Raw genomic sequence first — 22,146 nt, forward strand, 5'->3', positions numbered from 1 at the left:
GTCTCTTTTAATGCTCACAGTAATCCTATGAAGTAGGTACTGGTATTAACCCCAAGAGGAGACTAAGGGTCAGAGAGTTAAGTAGCTTGCTCGAGGTTATCCAGTTAATAAGTAGCCAACCCCAGCTGAAGCTGTAATGTAGCTACACAGGGTTTGAAAAAAATCACTCAGTATTTGTCTGAATCCTTTTAATCCAATATTTAAGTCTAGGTCCATACAGTTTCAAATGTGTATAATGCACCGAGGGTGGTTTTTCTAGGTTTGGGTGGGGATCTGACACGAAACAGCTCTACAGTGGAATGGCTTTGCTAAGAGCTGGCCGTGTCCTGGAAGACTTACGCTTGAGATTCTGGAGATCCTCCAGCAGGAATCATTTCTTCTCCCAGAGCATGGCTTTCTCTCATCCTGTGCTCTGCTTTCTTCCTTTCTTTGCAGCATTTCTTAGGTTGAGAAAGAGAGAATAGATGGTGATGGTGATGACGGCGAAGATGTTAGGGGTCATGGTGACAATTGTGATGATGGTGGTGGTGATGATGATGGTGGTAGCTAACATTTATTGAGGTCTTATTATGTGCAAGGACTCTGGCGTGCGCTTTTGTAGCACTACTTCATTTAGTCCTCAAAAAGCCCGTGAAAGCCTGATTAATTCCCATTCGCGGATCAGGAAACTGAGTCTCTGAGAATGTAAAGTAACTTGCCCAAGATCACAAGCCCGGGTGACAGTCAGGTGAGGCCTGTGCTCTTAACGACTGTGTTGTGGAAAGAAAGAAAGGAGAATTAAATGGCAGAATTTTACATCATCTTTCCACGTTCTCTTAATCACAGCTTCCAGATCTGGTTGTAGCTACTCAAGAAGTTTTCAGCTTTCCAAGGACCCGAATTACCCTGCGGGCCCTAGCTGTGATGGGCATCCTTTTGGCTTCCAGCTCTAAACCTTTGCAGAATCTCCCCAGAGAACATACTTTAGAGGTGCCCAGGGTCCTGGGGATTTTATGTCTCCAGGGATTTTATAGAGTTAAAGTAACCTTATATGAGAAGTTTCCAATTAATATACCCGAATTCTGGCAGGACAGCCAAGGAGTTGTGATTGTACTTAAATACTTACTGTATTTCATCAGTTTCTATTTCGAAGAGTTTAGTGTGCATTTCACCAAAATTTCAGTGCCCAGGTGTCAGGATATCTCTGGAAAAGGCGTTTCTGAACCAAAGACAAAACAAAATGGGGAGAACTTAAAATGTTTTATGAATTTCCCCTTTTGAAGAATCATAACAAATCTGCTGTATTCGCATTGATCTCAAATAAAGCAAACCTGATTAATAAGCACTGTGAACTGCACGAGGAGAGGCAGGAACAACCCAGACAGCCAGTAATGTGCTGGTAAAATGTTTTCACGACTGGCATTCTGGGAGGGAGAATGCCCTGGTTTGTGGCATTTGCCAGTCTCCATGGGTTAAAACCTCCCTGCAAGGCTTATTTCTGGCTATCAGTGTGATATCCCTGAGTGTAGAGGTGGGCAGAGATGCACAAGATCAACTCTCAGGCCCAGCACACTATTACGCCCTCCTAGGGGGGAGCAATTAGGTGCTCAGCTGTTTCACTCCAGTCCCTAATCCTGGAAAGCTGCCACTTCCGGATCCACTAGCTGCGTGACCTTGGGCAAGTCTCTTCACCTCTCTGGGCCTTTGTTTCCTCCTCTGCAGAGGATGCTGTGGAAGACCCCTTTCACCTCTCACATTTTAAAGTTCTCGAAGGCAGTGACTCCTGCTTTCTCCAACATCCAAGTGCCTTTAAGCGCCTTTCTGGGAAACCAAGTTAGCGCTGTGCATCAGCCAAAAGTGCCTCCAATTCCATCTACTGAGCATAAGGTTTGGAAAGGAGTGACTTACTCCCTTTGCCTCTTTCCATGTGTAGCCAATGGGGCATCATACATTTTTGACACTTTTTTGCTAGATGTGAGATCCAGGAGGAAAAGCATGGGTGTTCCAGGGCTTTCTTGTTCTCCTGGGGTGGGAATCTGTGAGTGTGATGCACTGATCCATCGCTGTGCGCATTTCCTACCTCCCTACCCTTTCGGCAGCGGAGGACGAATACTGACAGTGTTCTCCCCTTTCCTTTGTGTTTTTTACTATCCAGAAGCCATTTATAAGAATGGGAACTACTTATATCAGATGGGGAGTTCGTTATTCTTACCCCCCCCACCCCCACCCAGAAAGGTGGCATGTCTCTCAGCGAAGAGAAAAAGGCACGTTGCACAAGGCTTGCTGGCAGGGATAGAAGCCAGTGCCGGTTTGCCTGTTGTCACAGCCAAAGCAAAATGTCACCTCTGCCTAGAAGCCAGAGTGCCACATTCCTCTTTTGTGTCCCTGAGGTGCACCCATCATGAGGCCCTCAGTCTTGTAGGTTTGGCCAGGAGGTCACCCGGGTTCCTTGAAGGTCAGTTTCCAACCCCAGGAGGCGGGGGGGGGGGATGTGCATTGCTCATGACTCTCAAAATAGATTATTTGAGCCCCCGATTGCATGTGGATAAAGCCAGGAAACGTGGGGTTTGAGGCCTGGGGTGAACACAAGAGAGCCCCCCACTATTGCTGAGAGTAAGTAAGGGCTGCGGAGACACCCGTGACCCCGTCCTGTTCCTGGCCCTGGCCCTTTTCTTAGCAAACCCAGATGCAGTGACGGCAAAAGCTCCAGAATCCCAAGGCAGGAGGTGCCGAGAACACCCCCGAATAATCACAACCGCCCCCTCAAAAGAAAAAAGTTTCAGGGGAATGTTCTCACTCCTCGAGGGGAAAACCTGCCGGCGCCTGGGGCAGTCTGACCAGGACAAGCCCCCTCCCGGCGTGGAGTGAAGTGCAGATAATCAAGAAAAAAATCCTCCCCCCACCCCAGCTCCCTTGGGGAGGGACAGAAGGTTCCTGAAACTGACAGTTTCGCCTCGATGATCTTTAAAAGAGCAGAAGTTGGCTGTGAGGCTGCAGTGCCGCCTTGATTGGGGTGGTGTGGTCTCTTGGCGGCTGGGCTCCAAGGAGAGCCACAGTTGTCTCTGATGAGGGAAGAGCCTAGAAATGAAAGATTGCAAAGAGGGCTTCTGAACGCCATGGCTGAGACTCTGTCGTTCCTTGCAAGGTGAAACTTGGCAGTCCTGCCTTGCAAGTAAAAACCCAAATTAATTTTTTTTTTTTTTTTAAGAAATTAAGTCAGAAACGAGGCTTCGGAGAAACTGTGAGTGTTAGGCATAAACTGATTTTGGATGATCTTTAGGTGAGAAAGGGTGGAGTTACCATCAGAAACATGTTTTTATTTATGCTTTTAAAATCTCCACTGGTGTGCGGGTGCGTGTGTGCGTGCGCGCGTCGGTTAGCAGGAGAGTGTGCCCCGTTTCCATCCCCTAACGACGTCTTCTTTTTAACATCTTCTCTGTGCGCGGTTCACATCCACGCCCTCTAAGTAAATATATATAGGTCCCCCCACACCTTTTCATTTTATTTGTAAATTGTTTGGTATGAGCGGCAATGCGTAATGAAACCTGGTGAAGTTGAAAAGATTAGATTTTTTTTTCCGTCCTGACACTTCATAACACTGTTCATATGTCTCCGAGTGAGATTTATGAATATATGAGCAGTGCTGCAAAATTATACCGCACCAGAGACTTCCTGCACCACAGGGGTGGCAGTCTAAAATGACACAGCTTCAAGCATTTTTCACAGACAAGAAGCAAAATTTAACCCCCTTAAGGGGAAGTATGATTTCAACAGCTTGAAATGAGCTCATTTGTAGATGGTTTTTTTCCCTCCCATCTTCCATAATTTTTTGGTGTTAAGATTCAAACAGATTGCACAGTCAACGTAAGGCCACATACGCTGCCCAGAGTATGATTTGGCCCTTAAAGAGAAACTCCGTTTCATTGTCTTTATCCAAATGCCCCAATAGGGTCAGTGAAGGCGGACTTTGCCCTCAATTCCCAAGGCTCTCAGCCTGATTCCCAGGATTGTCCTAAACGGACAGGGTCTGGATTTTTCAAAAGGTAAGTAGCCAGTGGCATCAGTTGAGTCAGTGGAGAAGCGCCCATCGTCCTGGGCACCCGCGACAATGGCTTTAGGAAATCAATGGTAACTTAAATCTCAACTGAGTAAAACTAACCAACAAAAAGTAGAATCAGAAGAGCGAGAGATGGTCGTTAGGGACTGGTTGTATCTGAGATGTGTATAAAGAGTTCTGCTTTAGATTCAAAGACCAAGCCGGTCTCTTTTCGGCTGATCTGGTACCTTGGGATTTTGTATCAATTGCTGGGCACGGTCTCTGTGCTCTCAAATTCTTCTTAACCATTTTGTTTTCCTCTTGAAACAGAGCAGGGTGCTCAGATGTGGCCTGTTCCCTCTCTGCTCTTTAAACGCTCCATGACGTGTTGGCTGGAGAACTTTTGTCTCTTTTTTTCAGCAATGGTACAACAGCTCCATGAACGTGATCTGTACCTGGCTGACGGACCGGATGGACTTACAGCTTCACATTTATCAGTTGAAAACACTAATTAGGATGGTAAAGGTAAAAGAAAACATAATGATTCTTCTTTGCAAATAGCTCCCTGAAATCCATTTCCTTGGCAAGATCCAGGACTTCCTTGATCCAAAGGATATTAGTTTACGTATAAAGCAAGATGATTCCTAAAACAGTTATCTCAGGCGAGAAAAACCCGATGAAATCAATTTGGGATGCATGGTTAATTTATTACTCAGACATCAAAGGGAAATTTAATTTAAAAAAAAAAGAAGTTGGTATTTTATCCAGACTGGAAAAATACTTTATATATTTGCCATGTAAAAATAGACTTTCAAAAGTACCCTTGGCATTAGACTTTCAAAAGCTGGCTTTAGGGTACCACTATGCTAATCACATCAATTACCCATTTAGTGTATGGTTTAATTAAATAAAATTTTGCCACAATTAATTTAATAGAAATATTTACCTCTGGCTATTTCTAAATATGTCCTGTGATCATTATCAGGATGCAAATCAATATTGTTCTGGTAGTTAATTGAACTAGTTTCTCTTACAATGCGTGTATACAATCAAATGTAAAAGATCACAAAGGTGAGGTAACATACCCTGAACGCAGCTTTTTTCCCCTGTTCTTGTGTGTGTGCCTTGGACTAATGATAATTATTTCAGCGTGAAATCTCAGTGGTTTACATGAAATAATAAGATCCCAGAAGGGGGTAAATACGTTTTTGATCATTTCAGTTTCCATTTGATGCTTCACCGTCGAGGGTTTGAAAACATGCGTGTGCAAAAATCTCATTCAAAGCACAAAGTCTTTTTAAAAATATTTTAACAGTGAAACGTAGCTGCATTTCCATTTCTGAACAGTTTGCCAGAAGTCCCCCCCCACCCTCGGCCCCTGCTATTCCCCCACCCACCCCAATCCCGCCCCATTTCTTAGTCGCTTTCGGATTAGCACCATTTCATTGAAGGTGCCCCTCTACCCCAGTGCTGACTTAAAACCAATTACTGTTCCGTTGAGTGTAATTAAGGAGAATTATTATCATATGCATTTGATCTCACAAAGCGTCCGCCCAGGGAAGGTTAACAGACAGCGGTGCGCTGCAGCTCATGAAAAAAAGGAATGTATGTACTCGGACTAGGCACCTAGACTAATTTTTATGTTTTTTTAATGTCAGTTCCTTAAGGCAAGCTCGCTAAACATTGCCTGACCCCTTGAATTCCATTTTCTGGGCATAAATACTCTTTAGGGGAATTTTTTTTTTTCCATTTGACTCTTTCTGGGTAGACATGAAAAGAAGACAATTCATTTTAATATTTTAAAATTCTTTCCCATTCCTGATATTCCCAGATTTTTGTCAAGACTGTTGGAATTACTGACATTTTATTAAGGAAAAATTGTGAGTCAGAGAAGAAGTGTATTCCTAGCCTTCTGTCAAAAACGACACAGACATGAGCCACAGGGAAGGGACACAGAAACGTCACTGCCAAAGGAACCCCTTCACTTTTGCCAGAAGTGGGCCTCGCTTAACTCGGGCCACCACACAGAGGGGTGGAGCAGAATTCACCCCCTCTTCACTCAGCACATGACCCAGAGGACTCCTTCTCGGGGGCAAACTCCCAGTGATAATTGGCTTTCTTTCCTGCCTTTACATCCACTCTGGTTATTCATCCGTTCATTCATTATTCAGCAAGCATTTATTCATCCATCCAACACTGGGCTCATGTTAGTTGGGGCCCTCCTTGTGTATTACAAGACGGAGGACTGGAAAAAGCGACTCTACGTGGTCCTCAGACATTTAGAGGCTCCTGGGGAAACACACTGCTCTGGAATTTGACAAAGAGGAGAATAGTCAAGTGATTTCTCCCTTTCTTTTTCCCAAACTATCCTGACAATTGAGCCTAAATGACTGAAAAGTACAAACAAATCCAGTAAATCCTCAGGCTCTCTGGTCTATGCCATACCTAGCATTTACCCAGCCTTCTACCCTCCCTGCTCCAGGGAAAGACACAGTTCAGGTGGGCTACCTGGGAGAGCCCTGCAGCTTGAGCCATATTTAAGATGCCCTTTTAATTTAGTGGCGAGACCAGATTACTATTTTTTCTAACCTTTTTTGTTGTTGTTGTTGAAGTATAGTCAGTTTACAGTATTGTGTCAATTTCCATAAACCAGATTACTTTTAAAGAGGGAAAGGAGGTGCCACGAATGATCAGCCTGGGACCACAGATGTAAACTGGCAAAGGGAACAGGTGGTCATCTTATCCAAAATCTTATGATATTATTGGACTTCACTGAGCAGAACAGCATTCGCTAGTTAATTCTGCCGTCATTCCCGCGTATGACCTTCAGGAGAGTTGACATTGCAATTGACACCAGGACTACATCAGATGGGCTACGAGTGCCGTTGAAGTATGGTAGTGTCCCTTCCCGTGCCCCCTTAGCGAGTTTCCTGTACCAAGAGGAGACACAAACCGCAGAATCGGTAGCCGAAATGATATGCAGTGTGAGGAGAGGCGTCGTAGTTAGAGGGAGACCTTTTTGCAACAAATGTTTTGTGAAGTAGACAACAGCCAGATGCTTCTGGTCATGTTCAGTTAACGCGAAGGGATTTCTAGAGAAACGGTCCCTGGGATACCTAAGGAAATCCAAGAGAAATCGCCTGAAGGAACAAAGGAAGAACTTGCCGTATAGTCATACCAAACCCTTGTGCTTGACAAAGAGCCAAGTTTCCTCCCTGAGACCAGGAAGTTGTGAACAGAATAGAGGCGCTTCTTTGCCGCGGAGACGAGAAGTGAGTCACATGCCCGCAACATTTTAATGAGGCATTAGCACTCCGTCTTCCCCATGATTGTTGCTGCCCGTCTGAGGTTTTGTATACCAACATGCACACGTCTGTCTTGTGAACGAGGCAGAGGGATATGCAGTCACGAGCCTCGCAAATGCTTAAGAGCAGGCTGCAAAAGAACTCGCAAAATCCCATAATCACTTGATTCATTATTTATGTGTTATAGCCCCTCGTACTGTCTATCCCGTTATATTACATTAACCTCAGAGAAAGAACCAGACCAGAATGAAAACAAAAAAAAAAAAAGAAAGAGGGAATCAAAACAATTATGGAACATTTCCCTGTACGGAACTGAATAAACACAAGCTTATGTTCTTTGCTTTGTCTCATCTAATACAGTTTATCCTGTCACAGTTTCTCATTTTCTGTCATTCACCACCTCTCAGTTTTCAGCACAAGTGAAATCTGAGAGCGTGGTGGCTTTTCACGTGACAGCGCGTGCCGCGTGACACTTAGCCGAGGTCGGTGTTCTCACACTTGCTCTGTGCCCTCTCCCTTCCCCGCGTGGAGCCGAGATCTCCCTCATCACGGCATCTTTTCCCTCTTTAGAAAACCTATAGGGATTTCCGGTTGCAAGGGGTCCTGGACTCCACCTTGAACAGCAAGACCTACGAGACCATCCGGAACCGGCTCACTGTGGAGGAGGCCACGGCGTCCGTGAGCGAGGGTGGGGGCCTGCAGGGGATCAGCATGAAGGACAGCGACGAGGAGGACGAAGAGGACGATTAGAGCGCTCGGGCCTGGAGTCCCCTGGGGCAGAGTCCTGTAACCAATGCATGTCCTTAGTCTGTTAGTTAACCCCCTTAGGGAATTTTCTGTCAACGACCATGCCCATGAGATGTGTCTGGATAACAATTGCCGTTTTAGCTACATGGTCCCAAGATTAGCAAACGACCTACAACTCCACGATTTCCTGACTCCATGTCTCTCTGTTTACAAGCAATATGGAGCACCATTCTTTAAATACCATTTATGGAGACTACATAGCTCAGTTGCTAGGTGTATCCCTGTTATCAGCAAAGTTCAATGATGCTTCATTAATGTGCTGTGTGTGCGTTGACGGTAGATGGATGTGAGGGCAAATACACCGAGTACTTTCTTTGTTTCCCGTCCGTGGGTGCCAGTGATGTAAATGAGTACAATAAACTAATTTAACTAAGACACGTAGATCTGCTTGGTTTTTCGAAAAACAAAAGGCAAAGGCTCCAACCACCAACTTTTGGCTCTATCTGTTCCCAGAGAACTGCAAGATGAACCCCCACCCGGTGTCCTTGTTAACCCATCCTTTCATTTATCCAGATAGTTAGCCGAAAAAGGATGGCTACATCCCAATGGAATGATCGTCCAAATTGCCACGGCAAGGGCGAGCCTATAGTTAATCACATCGAGTGCAGTTCAGAGCAACGGTGTTCTAGCAGAGTTTATCCTATTAAATGTTACATTTTGCTTTTCTGTTTCAATAACTGTGTATGTAAAAAAAAAAAAACAAACAAAAAAACCCTGAATATTTAAATGATGACCCTAGACTATAAGTGTGTTTATAATAAGATATGGATATTTCCTTCAGTAGATTATAACCAGACTTTATTTTGTTCCACACTGTTTTTTATATCTGTCATGTACATTGCATTTTGATCTGTAACTGCATGACCCCGGGGTCCTCTGCAGAGCTGTTTCTTTCTGTGTAAAGTAGTGGCTCCATCTTGCTTTTGCCTTATATAAAGCCTACAGTTATGAAAGTGTGGGAAACTGTGGCTTCTCGAATAAATAACTCTTCACATGTCCTAAGAATACGGCTGAGCCTTTTTTTTTTTCCTCTGTCTCCTTTGAAAGCCAGAACTGAAGCCCACGAAGCAGGAAGACATGGAAAACAGGAGGGAAGGAGTAATTTTCGTAGAGTGTTCTCGAAACCGTTGGAGTGGGTGGTGTTCAAACGCTTGTCTCCACGAGAGACAGCCGAAAATTCCATTAATTCAGCCTCGACTAATTCAGAAACTGTGGGCATTTGGACATGTTGGGCAGATTACGCTTGCATTATAGGATAAATAAGGGTTTGCTCAGCAAGAGAGTAGCATAAACGAGAGAAATGTTTCTCCTGTATGAAGAGAAGGCCAACAAACTGTTTTTAAGCACTGCTTTAACAGCAGTGTTTGCATTCAAACAAAGCGTGTGCCAATTATATATGATTCTTATATATTTGTTAAAGCATTTTACAAGATTCTCTGAGATACGGAGTGCTCTTCACGCTCCCCAGTCTTTGTCAGTCACATCATCACCTAAGTTTAAAAGAAATCAGGCATTTTGGTCGCTTTGCCTGTTTTATTTGTCTGCCACTAAATCAAGCTGACCTTTCCTTGGGTCTGACTGAGGTTTTAGAGAAATACTTACTTTTTCAATAGGACCAGACAGAATGCTCACCAGTTGCTCAACTCCTCTACATAGCACATCTCACTCTGTTTAATCCTTGAGGTCTGCAGGTACACATCACCAGAACTTCCTGCCCTTGGTACTGAGAATAACTCCCATTTATTGAGCAGCTATTTTGTGCCAGGCATTCTGCATGTATTTACCACAGTCAAATCTCACAACCACCGTAAGAGGAGAGGAGTGTTTCTATCCTCATTATAGACTGCAGAAGTTGAGATCAGAACAGTTAAGGTAACTTGCCCAATGGTTACACAACTCCCTGCAGAAACTTTCACCCAGAGATACTAGAGAAATGTTAAGACCAGTCATGGGGATAAAATGATAAAACTCATCCATTGTCCAACAGCACAAAGTCAGTGTGGCAAAGCCAGAATTTTGCGAGATACATGTGCATTCGTGGTATTTTTAGTTACAAGACGAAAGCATATTTTTTACAACAATTACAAACAACTCAAAAATGCACAAGTAATGAGACAGCGTCTGCCCAGTGTTCAGGAGTTGGAAATGTCCCGACGGACAGAAGTTGGGGAAAGGAAGAAAATGTTCAGGAACCTGGCAGAGAGCTAAGTGAATGAGTTAGATAACTCACCGAAAGACATGGAGAGAAGCAAGTTAGAAAAGACCCTAAACTAAGGTTTTAAAAATTTCCTTCAAAAGGAGGCTTTGCCACAGCCCAGCACAGCATCCCCTCCGCGTGGCAACCTTGGAGGGAGGACCGTGGAGGCGGAAATGACATCAGACGAACTCAGAGACAAAAAACTGAACAAGGTTAAGTCTCAGGTTATCCTTTGCCACAAACTCAGTTGAGAAGGAGACAGTTTGGGGAGCTTGAGCTTTTTTATTTTGGGGGGATGAAAGCTGAAGTTTTCTCTTCTTTTCCTTTTTTTTTTTTTTTTAATTAAAATACAATATACGCAACTCCTAAGCGTACAACTCAGTGATTTGTGAAAGCAAACACCCTCCTTGGAGAACCAGCAGGTCAAGAACTAGAATACAGTGAACAACACCCCAGACATACCCACGCCCAGCCCGCTTCCCAGTCTCTCCCTGCTCCTTGCAGGTGGCCACCATCCAAAGGTAACCGCTGTCCTGGTTTCTAATCGCATCAATTAAATTTAAGCCCTCGTGCAGTTAGACTCACAGCAAATATTCTTTGCTGTCCGGCTTCTTTTTGCTCTGTGTTGTATTGTTGGTGTAGCTGTGGTTCATTTCTTCCCAATGCTCTGTCGTCTTCCAATGCATGAATATACCACAATCTATCCGTGTTAACATCTTGTTTTTAGTTTGGGGCTCTTACGTATCATACTGCCATGAACTTCTTTGCATGTGACATTTGCTGAGTCATAGGGTAAAGATACGCTGTTCACTTTTAGGAAAGTACTACCATTTTTCCACCAAGCGTGAACAAAGCTACACTCTTACCAGCATAGTATCAAAGCTCCTAACCAAACTGGGTATTGCCCTTGACGATACTACACAGTGTCACTGCTTTTAATTTTCATCACTCTGGTAAATGTATTTGATAAGGGTAGACTTAGCCATCATCCTGGTAAGTGCAAACTGGTGCCACAGTTTATAGTTGTAATTCACTGATTACATAAATGGAGTTGTTTGCCTTTTAATGTGTGTATTGGCAATTTGGGTAGCCAGCCTTGTGAAGTGCGTGCTTAAGTTTTTTCCCCTTTTTATTTTTTAAAGAGGAAAATTCTAGTTATTGGAAGACTGGTAGAGAAGAGGCCATAGGAAAAAGTGCCAGATGGATGGTGAGACGTTGAGGTGTAGAGGAAACGTTAACCTGATGGAAAATCATTCACTGTATTGACAATCAGTCTACAAAGAGTTGAGTCCATACTGGCCGGGCACTGCTAGAAACACCCAGGTTTTCTTTCTAATCCATTCCCTCTCAACAGCCAGTGGGACCCTTCTAAAAGGTAAGTGTGATCTTGTCCACCCTCTAATTAAAACTCCAGTGGCTCGCCTTGCTCATAGAATGAAGCCCAAATTTGTGAAGGTGGCTTACGAAGCCATGCACGATCTGCTCCTCGCCTACCTCTCCAGCCTCTGTTCACCCTACTCCTCTCTCTCTGGGTCCCAGCTACCCCTGCCACCTTTCACTTCCTGTGCACCATGGTTCTTCCTAGCTGGGCCCCTCTCCCTAAGCGCCTCATCTCTTCCTGCAAACCCCAGCTCAAGGAAGGGAAAGCTTTCCAAACCCCACCCCCAGTCCAGCACCCATTCCCCCGGTATATATGGTCAGGACACGTTCTACTTCTCTTTCATGGTGTTCACCACGCTATTCGTGAATGGGTTATTTGCATCAGTACATGTCTCTTGTAGCTTTTCTCCACTTCAGGAGGGTGTGAGTGACCTGTGCCAGCCTCCCTACTCTAGCGTGAGTGTATTCACTCAGTATATGATTAATAAATGAAGGCTCAAAGTGCAGAAATGTAAATCATCTGATTACTATTCTTTTAGAACCTTTAGTCTAGGTGGTATGACTCTTCAAGAGACTTATCTAGACTAAATACTGTAAGAGTCAGAGGATGGAGAAGGCAAGGAAGGCTTCCTGGAGGAGGTAAGCCTTGAAGAGCCCATAGACAGAACAGGAAAAGACACGGACCAAAGCAGAGGGAGGTGAGGGGATGTGCCATTTGGTTGAAGCTGTTTTGTTCTCTGGTGGATTCCCAGTGCACATAATTAAGACGCAACAAATACATGTTGATTTACGATGCAAATGAATGTGCTCCTTGTGTTAGGGGAGCCTGGCTTCGTGGATTTAGGCAGGGGGTTGGGAGAGATTAAGACGGGAAGGGTGGGTTCAGGTTTCAGTGGAGGACATCTAGTTTCCTTTAGTTTGGGTTTGTTGGTCTGCATAACAGAGAGCTAACCAGGACTTTCAGTTTTTCAAAAATACTTAAAGAATTGTTTTAAGTTAAAAAAAAACCAAATAGAACAGAATTATGTGAAACAAAAAGTTGAAGCTTCTCTCTTCCCCAACCCATTTCTCCAAAGTAGCCATTGCTAACAGATGGGCATATATTCTTCCAAATATGTTCAAATTATATACAAGTATATTGGATATAGATTTATATATATAATACATATATCCAATATCCAGTTGGATATATTTATATTTTTTATATATTTACATATATATATATATTTTAAAATATATTTTCACAAATGGGATTCAGCCTGAGCCTACTGAGTCAAATCCTGTTTTTCATTTATCAGTGTAGGATCATTTCCATGTCTGCACATAGAGATTTTCTGTATCACTTTTAATGGTTGTGCTGTGTTTAAGGAGATGGTCTGATCACAGAAGAAACAATTGCAAAAGACGGTAAACTCAAAATCCAGGGCGAAATTTAGGATGGATGAAAACATAATGGTGGAAATAAGCCATCTGTGGAAGTGATCCAAGAGGCCATTTAAAATGTGACTCGAGCATTTCAGAAACAGCCCAGATTTAATCCCAGTCTCGTGGCACTGTATTATAATGATTTTTTTTTTTTTAATATGTCTGTCTCCTCACTAGACTGCCACGTTCTCGCGGTCAGGGACTGTGCACTCATTTATGTTGTGCCAGTCTGGTGCCTGGAAGACAATTGGCACTCAATAAATGTTGAATTGAATGGTTGAACATCAGAGAGGTATACCTGGGTATGAGCGGGACTGAGAAAGTATAAACTAAATCTGTTACAAGGTACTCTGTCTATAAAGAAAGCATTACTAAAAAAGCTGAAGAATTTCAGCAGCTTCAGGAGAACCATCCACCTCACCACTAACGTGACCTGAATTTCCAGGGCAGGCATGAGGAGTCACGCTGTCATAAATTTGAGATTCTGTAAGAATTTAAGGAAATCAATCAGCCAACAAGGGTGATATCATGATTGTTCCAGCATAAATGTTAATTAAGTTCATTGTGTTTAAATTTTAAAATCCAGAATAAGTGTGTTCTTTGTGGCCAGTTTCCATCAGCACATGATTAACGCATCTGAAATGAAATCAAATTATGCCCAATTCTGCAATCCTTGGTAAACAGATTTTTTTCGATATCAATATTCATCTTTTATTCAAGGATGTTTTTCTTCTTCATCTAAATACTAAAATCATCATCTGTTTTCCTTCTTCTGAAACCGTGCATTTCATCTAAAAGTTGTAAATCTGAGGCAAAAGAGAAGAAAGGGCTGGCGAGGGTGCATCCAGCCAACAGAGTTCTCTACTCTGACAACAGTACGTTGAAGGTCACAGAAAAACACTGCACAACAAATTAATCACAGCCACCGGCTCACGGAGGGATAAAATGATCACAATGAAAACACCCAACTACAAAGTAAGAGGACTAGTGCAGAGGCAACAAAAAGCCAAAAATACCCAAATAAAATGTTTTTTCTGCTTTCCTAAGACTTGAGGGTGTGATGGCAGAAAGCAATTGTAAACACGGTTAAGTTGGCATATTTCCCTCTGTCCATCAGAAATAAGTTGGCTTGTTTCCTGGGTAATGAATACAATTGCAAAAAGGATAAACAAGGCTTTGCTTAAATCTCCAAGCAAGAAACGTGTGATTGAAGAATAGTACGGATTTCAGAGAAAGTGTTAGAAATTTTGGAACATACTTAAAAGAAAACCAAAGGCAACATAAGAAGACAAATACTGCTGGTATTTGGTGCAAAGAAAAGTACAATTTGGGTGGAAGCTGTGACTAGGTTTCAAACTCTGATGTCACTAAATTAATGTCACTCTATTATTGTGCTGAGGTATGTACCTCACTCACCTCCTCGCACGGGGCTTTGAGCACATTAAATTCCTCCAGTGAACTTTAGTGTAATTACTTCCATTTTAAATAAAAACCACCCTTCCAAAAAAAATCAAACATCAAGATTATAGACTAAAAATTCCAGAGCATATGGAGAAAACTGACATTGCAATGTATTTGGAAAGTTTGAACTCTTCAGATGATACTCTCATTAAATGGCAACCTCTCGTTTTGAGAGACTGAAAGTTGAACTCCTATGGAGTAATTTTTGGCAGCGGGAGGAGATGTCTTTCTCTCCAAAACTCAGAAGAGTTTCTGATAAAATAATTCTGCAGAGATTAATGTAAACTAATGATCTCCCCGATCAAGGAAATGGGGTTCTTTCTGCATTGAAATAAAGTAAAACCATCTCTGATCCATTTCTTCTCCAACTTTTAGTCAAACCAATTCTTATGTTTCAGTGATTCTAAGACAACACTTATTCTTTTTTTTACATTTTTAACATCTCTGAATTTGGAATTCATCCTTCCACTGTGAAAAACCCAAGTCACATGGCATCTACCCTCTGCCACCGCCATACCTCGGTAACAACACCGCTGTCCGCACAGTCTTGGGTTAATATGTCTTTGGAGAATGCAAGGAAGCAGAGGGATCTGTCGCTTCCTTCCACACAGTGAGCTGCTGGAGTGGCCGTGAACCAAGTGCCCGTTTCCCCCCGACTCTCTGAGAGATGATCCTTCAGATGGGGAGGGGCCTAGATCCTGTTATAACTAAAGGATGGGGACTCAAACCACTCTAGTTAAGTGCAGCAAGAATGGTGAAAGCAGGGGCTGCAGGATTCGTAGACCCTTGTGGGACAGGGACAGCAGGGGGAAGAGCAGGGGGAGGTGACAAGCACAGGGCCAGGTTCTGGAGTCAGGCTGACCTCGGCCTCGATTTCAGGCAATCAGTGGTAATGACCTGCCATGTGACCTCGGGCAGATTACTTAATTTCCCTAGACCTCAGTTTTCTCATCTGTAAAATAGAACTAAGCAGAATAAGACCCTAAGTATGAACTGTTGTTAGAAGCTCATTAAGGGAAGCACCCCTTTGGGTCCTGCACAGCAGCATTAGAGGACTTTCATGGCAGCTGCAGGTCAGTCTGGGGACATCCAAGGGTGGGGCAGTGCGCTGAGCAGCAGTCTGGTGGGCGGGGGGAGCTCTTTTGGCTGTGCCTCACCTCGCTTGCCCCTTGGCTCCTGATGAAGCCTGCTTCCCCAGCCTTCAGTGGATTCTCTGAGCTACTCCACAAGCTCCTTTACTGCAGCCAGTTTCTGTCGCTGGTGACCAAGAGCACTGAATGATACAAGAGGGATTCAGAAGCAATTGGTAACAGTGTTTACCACTGGGAAAGTGGACAGCCGACTTTAAATGGAAAGATGTCTTATTCAGTGCCTATTGTTTTATGTTTGATTATTTTAACCATGTGCATTTATTACTTTTTCAAATCTGAAATATTTTAAAGGAATGTAATTTAAACAAATTTACCGTGTACAGTGTCCCAATAGAGCATCATCTGGACAAGAAAAATGTGGAATTAGAGTTCGTAGTAGCAGGTGCAGGATGGAAAGTTAAGTATTGCCTCTAACCTCTGCTCAGCTCCTCTGGGGGGGGGGGCTCCACAGGGTGGGGAAGGGGTTGCATCTTAAACTGGAGTGTTTGGCTTAGAATTCAAGAAGTCCATGAACTTGAATAAGAAAAAAAAAGAAAGAAGTCAGCAAACCATAGTAGCATTTGCATTGTCTGTGACTTTGTCACCAAGAGAAATCACAGATATTTTCCTATCACATTATGGTTGTGGCAATATCTCAAAATATCATTTACACTCATCAGTACTTCTAAATTACCCTAGTTATTACACCTGCCACCAGATCTTATTTAATGCATTGAAAAGGAAGCGCACATATCACTGTGTCACACATTTATTTTTAAGAGATACTGATAACTATGTAGCAATACGGTTGGTCTCCTTTGGAATTATACCTATTTTATGCATTTAAAAGCGTTATTCTGAGAAGGGGTCCAGAGTCTTAACAGACTGTCAAAGGGGTGCATGCTTTATGTCCTCTGCACACACACACACACACACACACAAACACACACACACACACAGAGAAAAGATGAGAACTTCGGCCAAAGCGCTTCACCTTTCGCCTCCCCATCTCATTCCTTGCCTTACCCATTGTCTGTCTTCTTAATTTCCTTACCTATGTAATGGGGACAGTATCTTTCCCTTCTTTATGCAAACCATGTAAGCTGTAAGGTTTTCATTTCTTGAAAGTCAAAAGCATCAAATTGGCCAAAACAATTCAAGAAATGATAGCCTACAGTTTACTATTTGAGGATATCAGTAGGTCAGATTTTTGTGTTTCTGCACAGGATGAGTTAATGGTTAAAAGCAACGGGTGCGGGGTCCCATCCTGGCGAGCTATGAGGGTTGGCTCTGCCGCTCACCTAAACGTGTGGCCTTAGGCTAATCACGGATACCCACTGAGTCCCGTTGACTTCATCTGAAGATGAAGATAACCGTCCACTTGCTTTATAGGGTCACACTATTAATGCAGTAATAACAGTAATTAGTAGAAATTACTAAGCTCACAGGGTCTGGCACGTAGCAAGAAACCATGTTAAGTGGTTGCCTCTGGGGAAAAAGACCAGAGATTTAGGTGGAAAGAAGGCTGATTTTCATTGCAAACTGTATCACGTTGCTTGAACTCCGTAAGCGTTAGCAATTATTTTTATTGCATCCAAAAAGTCATTGAATCTAGAAACACAAAACTCCAATCTGCCAGTCACCTCCTAGATGATCAATATTAATTGATTTACTCCTTTCTGTGCTCCAGGTGAAACCTTAATCTAATCTGCGAACAGAAATCAAAAGAGAATTCTTCCTTCACTTGCCTATGTTAAATAAGCATGTGATCCAGTTTAATTTAACTCGGGGGATAGAGACTTAACTTGCTATGGCTCCTTCGTTCCGCAAGCAAGCTCTTATTTATAGGATGTGAAGTTTCTCCTCTGCAGAACTTTGTACAGCCTCCACTTCCACCCCCAGGGGACCTGTGGAGGTGTGGGTGGGAGAGAGCAAGAAATCTTTATTCTGGAATTAAAATCAGTGTCTTCTCAATATCCAAGGAAAAATCTTGGAAGGCTTCCTTCAGTTAAAAACTAGGTGCCTTTTCAAATATTAGTAAGGAGAATGGAAGCGCCAGCATAGGATCCCAAGCCACAGGGGATGAAAAGCCAGTCATCCTTTCAACAGTCGGTAACTCAGAACCTTGATCCACGCGGAGCATCATTGCAGGACAGCGGGGAAAAGGTCTGTATTTTTAAAACAAGCACGAGGCCTATCTTGTCCTTAGACACTAACCACATGTGGGGGAAAAAATACATGTAGTACAAAATGCAGCGTTGCAAGCTGAGTTGAAGGGTGTGCCTGGCAGAAAAGTAAAGAAAAGCGGAGCATAGTTCTCTCAGATGCATCCCACAAACCAGGTGTGCTTTCTGTCCAGGTGGTGAGTGTGAGTGACAGCAGGGACCAAAACTGACTGAGAGAGGCCCCGGCCCTCCCAGGGCACACAGACCACAGGACTTGGACAGTAAAGATTCCCTCTCAAGGAATGTTCAAAACGGAGTGGCAGAAAGAAGGACAGCATCTTAAGACTCAAGTGTTTAAAATTGCCAAAACCATAGGGAGGCTGCCAGCAAAATGCAGACTCTGAAAACTCCATAGAACAAAAAAAACTTTTTTTGATTTTTTTTTCCAAGAAATAAATTGCAAGGGAAAAAGAGATGGAGAGAAATCTATAAATTAAAAGAGATGTAAAAGGCATAACAACCAATCCTAATATATGGACCTTATTTGAATCATCATTTAAACCAAGGATTACTTAAAATTATGACATGAATCAAAAAATTGGAAATTGGGATGCTGGGTATTTGAGATGTTACGAAATTATTGTTAATATTTTAGGTGATAGGACTTACATTATTTACGAGTGATAAAATAGTATGTCTGCGACTTGCTTTAGAAAAATATAAGAGGAATAGGAGGTGGAGGTGGAGATGGAGATGACTCGGGACTGGCCATGGATTGGTCCTGCTGGGGCTCAGCATAAGGGCTCATTATATTATTCTGTACTTGTTTTGTGTTTGTTGAAAACTCCTCTTATTAAGGTTTGGTTGTTTTTTAATTACTAGGAAAGAGTCAGCAGAAATCAGAGAGGTAATAAAAACCATGCAGTTCTCTGGCTACAGAGGAGCTGAAATTCAGCATGAAACCTAGCTCTTGGGCGTAACTAACCCTCCCTGCACCCTCTCTTTTATTTGTGTGGCCAAGGGCAGGACCACTCTTCTCATTTCTAGTACTTCGTTTGCCTGGAGATTCTGATTCTTTTTCTGAGCATGGTGAGAGATCTGAACTGGTCCAGCCGCCCTGGGGGAGAGGGGCGGACCACACTGGCCTCATTAGCCCAAGGCTCCCGCTGATGGGGCCAGACCTACGGATCAGCACCCACACGCAGGACCAAGGGGCGAGCTGGCCGGGGAAGGGATGGAAGGTCTAGAAGATGTAGAGGGGGCAGCAGCAGCTCACTTTGTGACTGATGGCTTCTTCTAAAGAGTAAGAAAGTGAGGAGGCGTCTCAGGAAATGCTCAAAACCTAAAGCAATCTGAAACCATTTGGATGCCCCAAAATATGTGACACTGGTCTCCCCTTTCTCTGAATGGTTCTCTCTCTGGGACATCTTTTTCCATGTTTCTTCCTCTACTCTGTCACCCAGGTCTGTACCGGCATTTCTACATTCCAAGTTCTCCATCATTTAGCACCTGAGTCTGCCCTGGGCAAGAACATACAGGCAGAAATAGCAATGAAACACCATTTGGGGACCTATCAAATTGGTAGGGATTTTTTTTTTTTTTAATGACAGTGCCCAGTGTTGTGAAGGCACTGGGAAAGAGGCCATTGTACCCCCTTTCTGAAGGGCAGTTTGTCTCTTGGTATCTAAAGCCTTAAAAATGTGCATATCAGGAAGGAGGGTATAGCTCAAGTGGTAAAACACATGGTTAGCATGCATGAGGTCCTGGGTTCAATCCCCAGTACTTCCTCTAGGAATAAATAAATAAACCTAATTACCTCCCCTCCCCACCAAAAAAAAAAAAAAAAGAGTGAGATAAAAATGTGCATATCTTTTGCTACAGTAATGCTGCTTCTGGGAATTTGTCCTACAGGAATTAGCTATGCACAAAATGTATGTGTGAGAATGTTCCTGATGGAACTATGGCCAAAAAAAAAAAAAATTGTGAACAACCTAAATATCCAGCAACAAAGGACTGTTTAATTCACGTTGAAGCCGGAGAGTGGAATACTACAGAGACATTAAAATCGTGTCTTCGTTGCATATTTTAAACATGGGGAAATATTCATGCTATAATCAATGGAAAAGCAGATTATAAAACAGTATATATCATATGATATCAACCTTGTAAATTCAGAGAAAGAATATATACCAAAGCATTGTCTGTGATTTCTGAGTAGCAGGATTTTGCACAATTTTAATACACCCCTTTGTAATTCTCTGCTTTTCCCAGCATTTCTGCATTGCTTACTTTTTAAATCAGAAACAAAAAATAAGAGCTCATTTTATCTACAAAAAGAGGTTATTACAGTCACTGTAATAACTATAGCAAATGTTCACTGGTAGCTTCCCTTTGGCCAGTCATGGCCGCTGAGCTCTCTCTATGCATTTTTCTCATTCAGTCCTCACCACACTGTGACCAAGTAGGTGTTCCTCTCCTGTCCAGTGTGGGCAACTGAAACTGGCAGAGACATTTCATAACCTGCCTGTGGACACACAGCTCTCAGATGAGTCAGGCATCTAAGTTGATCTTATTCCAGAACCCACTTTGGTTCAAAGACACTCCGTCCTACAAAACCCAGAAAGGAGTTTCATGTCTTGTCTCGGTATCTTAAGAAATGCATACTCCAGGGAGACCCGAGTCCTGCAGACCAGAAATCTGGCTCTAGGAAAAAAGCACCAGGCAAAAAGGAGGAGTCTACCCACCCATCATGGAAATGCCTCCAGAAACCTGGTAAGTTTCTTAAATTATTTAACTTCACTGTCAGGGTGTTCTTTGGGTATTTTGTTTGTTTTTGATTTCTTCCTTCTAGCTCTGCCCTCTTTGAGAATCTTGGACCACCTTAGCCGCGCCCACTTCCTTTCTCCATTTCTGGCATATAACCCAGTTTACAGAAGGTATTTACACATATCTGTTGGTTGAATGAAGGAATGTAAGCAGCATGAAGGCAAGGATTGTATCTATCTTAGTAAGCACTATATCCCTGGCATCTAGATGGTGCCCAGTACGGGAAGACTCAAGGTAGGTGTACTGCCTAACTAATGAATGAATTATACCACCTTGGGTCCTATCTCTTCTCACTCCTTCAGGACAAGAGAATTTTTATCTTTTTAGTCTATGGAAATGAGAGAACCAGCTCTTACCTCCTCACTCCCACTTTAATTGCTTTAGCGGTAGGTTCTTGAAATCTTTCTTAAAATGCTGAGATCAGATATGTAACCATTGCCACCGGCAGAATTCACCTCGGCTGTGCACAAAGGGATTGTCAAGTATTTGGTTTGATTTCTGCATCCCAAGGCTTTTTTCCTGCTAAAACGAACTTCCCCACCCTCTCCCAAAGCAGAGCGGCTGGTTGTGCTAACTGGGTCACTTGCCAGAGAGCCAAGATTCTGTCTTTTTTCTCCTGGCCTTGCGTAGGGCCAAGACCCAGTGAGCTGAACTCTGAAGACTTGCCAAGGCTTTCTATTAATGCCAGTTCGTACAAACATCCCACACCCCATCCTCCCCCTTCAACCAGGTCTCCACCTCCCAGCACAACATGCCAAATGGTGTCTCTGCAATGTCTGAGGCAGCTCCTGGCAAGAGGTTCTTTACCTGTTTCACCTGCAGCAAAGGGTATAGATCCAAGTTCATGGTTGCCACCCCTCTGCTGAGGTCTTGGGTGAGAAGAATGCTTCGGGTGAGTCCCCTGTTTGAGCATTCTTGAGCCCGTTGCAGGTTCCCTGGGAAGTTAGATCAACTGCCCAGGCTCCATAGACGATGGTGGTAGAAGGCTGGCTGTAGCTTGTTTTTAAGTCTATGTGAGAAGCCAGTTAATTGATGTGGTTGTCTGATCCAGAGGAAGAAATTCAGGGTCCATTACTCACGAGGCAGGTAAGGAGGAGTATCTCTTTGGGAAACTCGGGGAGGGGAGCAAGTCAGACAAATTCAGGCTGATTATTCACTTATCTAATGGATATAGAGATATTATAACAGATATATTAAAATGTGAACAAATAGATGTATTTAACATATATAGAAGTATGACAAATACACAGAAATACATTCAAATAATAAGTGTATGCAGCTCGATGAATATTCACAAAGCTGAACCCAGATCAGGAAACCAATCCTTTACTGGTGCTCCAGAAGTCGCCTTGTGTCCACAAGTTTTGCCTAATTGCAAATTTGAACTTTAAATGAAATCATACAGCATGTAGTCTTTTGGACCTGGCAGCTTTGG

General features: G+C 43.1%; 1 protein-coding gene across 12 annotated transcripts in view; it reads left to right on the plus strand.

The window, feature by feature from the left end:
* Positions 1-9,132, plus strand: part of CADPS (calcium dependent secretion activator) — a 416,509-nt gene extending 407,377 nt beyond the window's left edge. For all 12 annotated transcript variants that reach the window (XM_032458143.1, XM_032458141.1, XM_032458140.1 and 9 more), the window contains 2 exons: positions 4,436-4,540; positions 7,891-9,132. In XM_032458143.1, coding sequence (XP_032314034.1) covers positions 4,436-4,540; positions 7,891-8,070 — 285 coding nt within the window. In that variant the 3' untranslated portion in view covers positions 8,071-9,132. The remainder of the gene's footprint in view (positions 1-4,435; positions 4,541-7,890) is intronic.
* Positions 9,133-22,146: the final 13,014 nt, after the last annotated feature.

This window comes from Camelus ferus, chromosome 17 (assembly GCF_009834535.1).
Source record: "Camelus ferus isolate YT-003-E chromosome 17, BCGSAC_Cfer_1.0, whole genome shotgun sequence".
In the NCBI taxonomy this organism is placed as follows: domain Eukaryota; kingdom Metazoa; phylum Chordata; class Mammalia; order Artiodactyla; family Camelidae; genus Camelus; species Camelus ferus.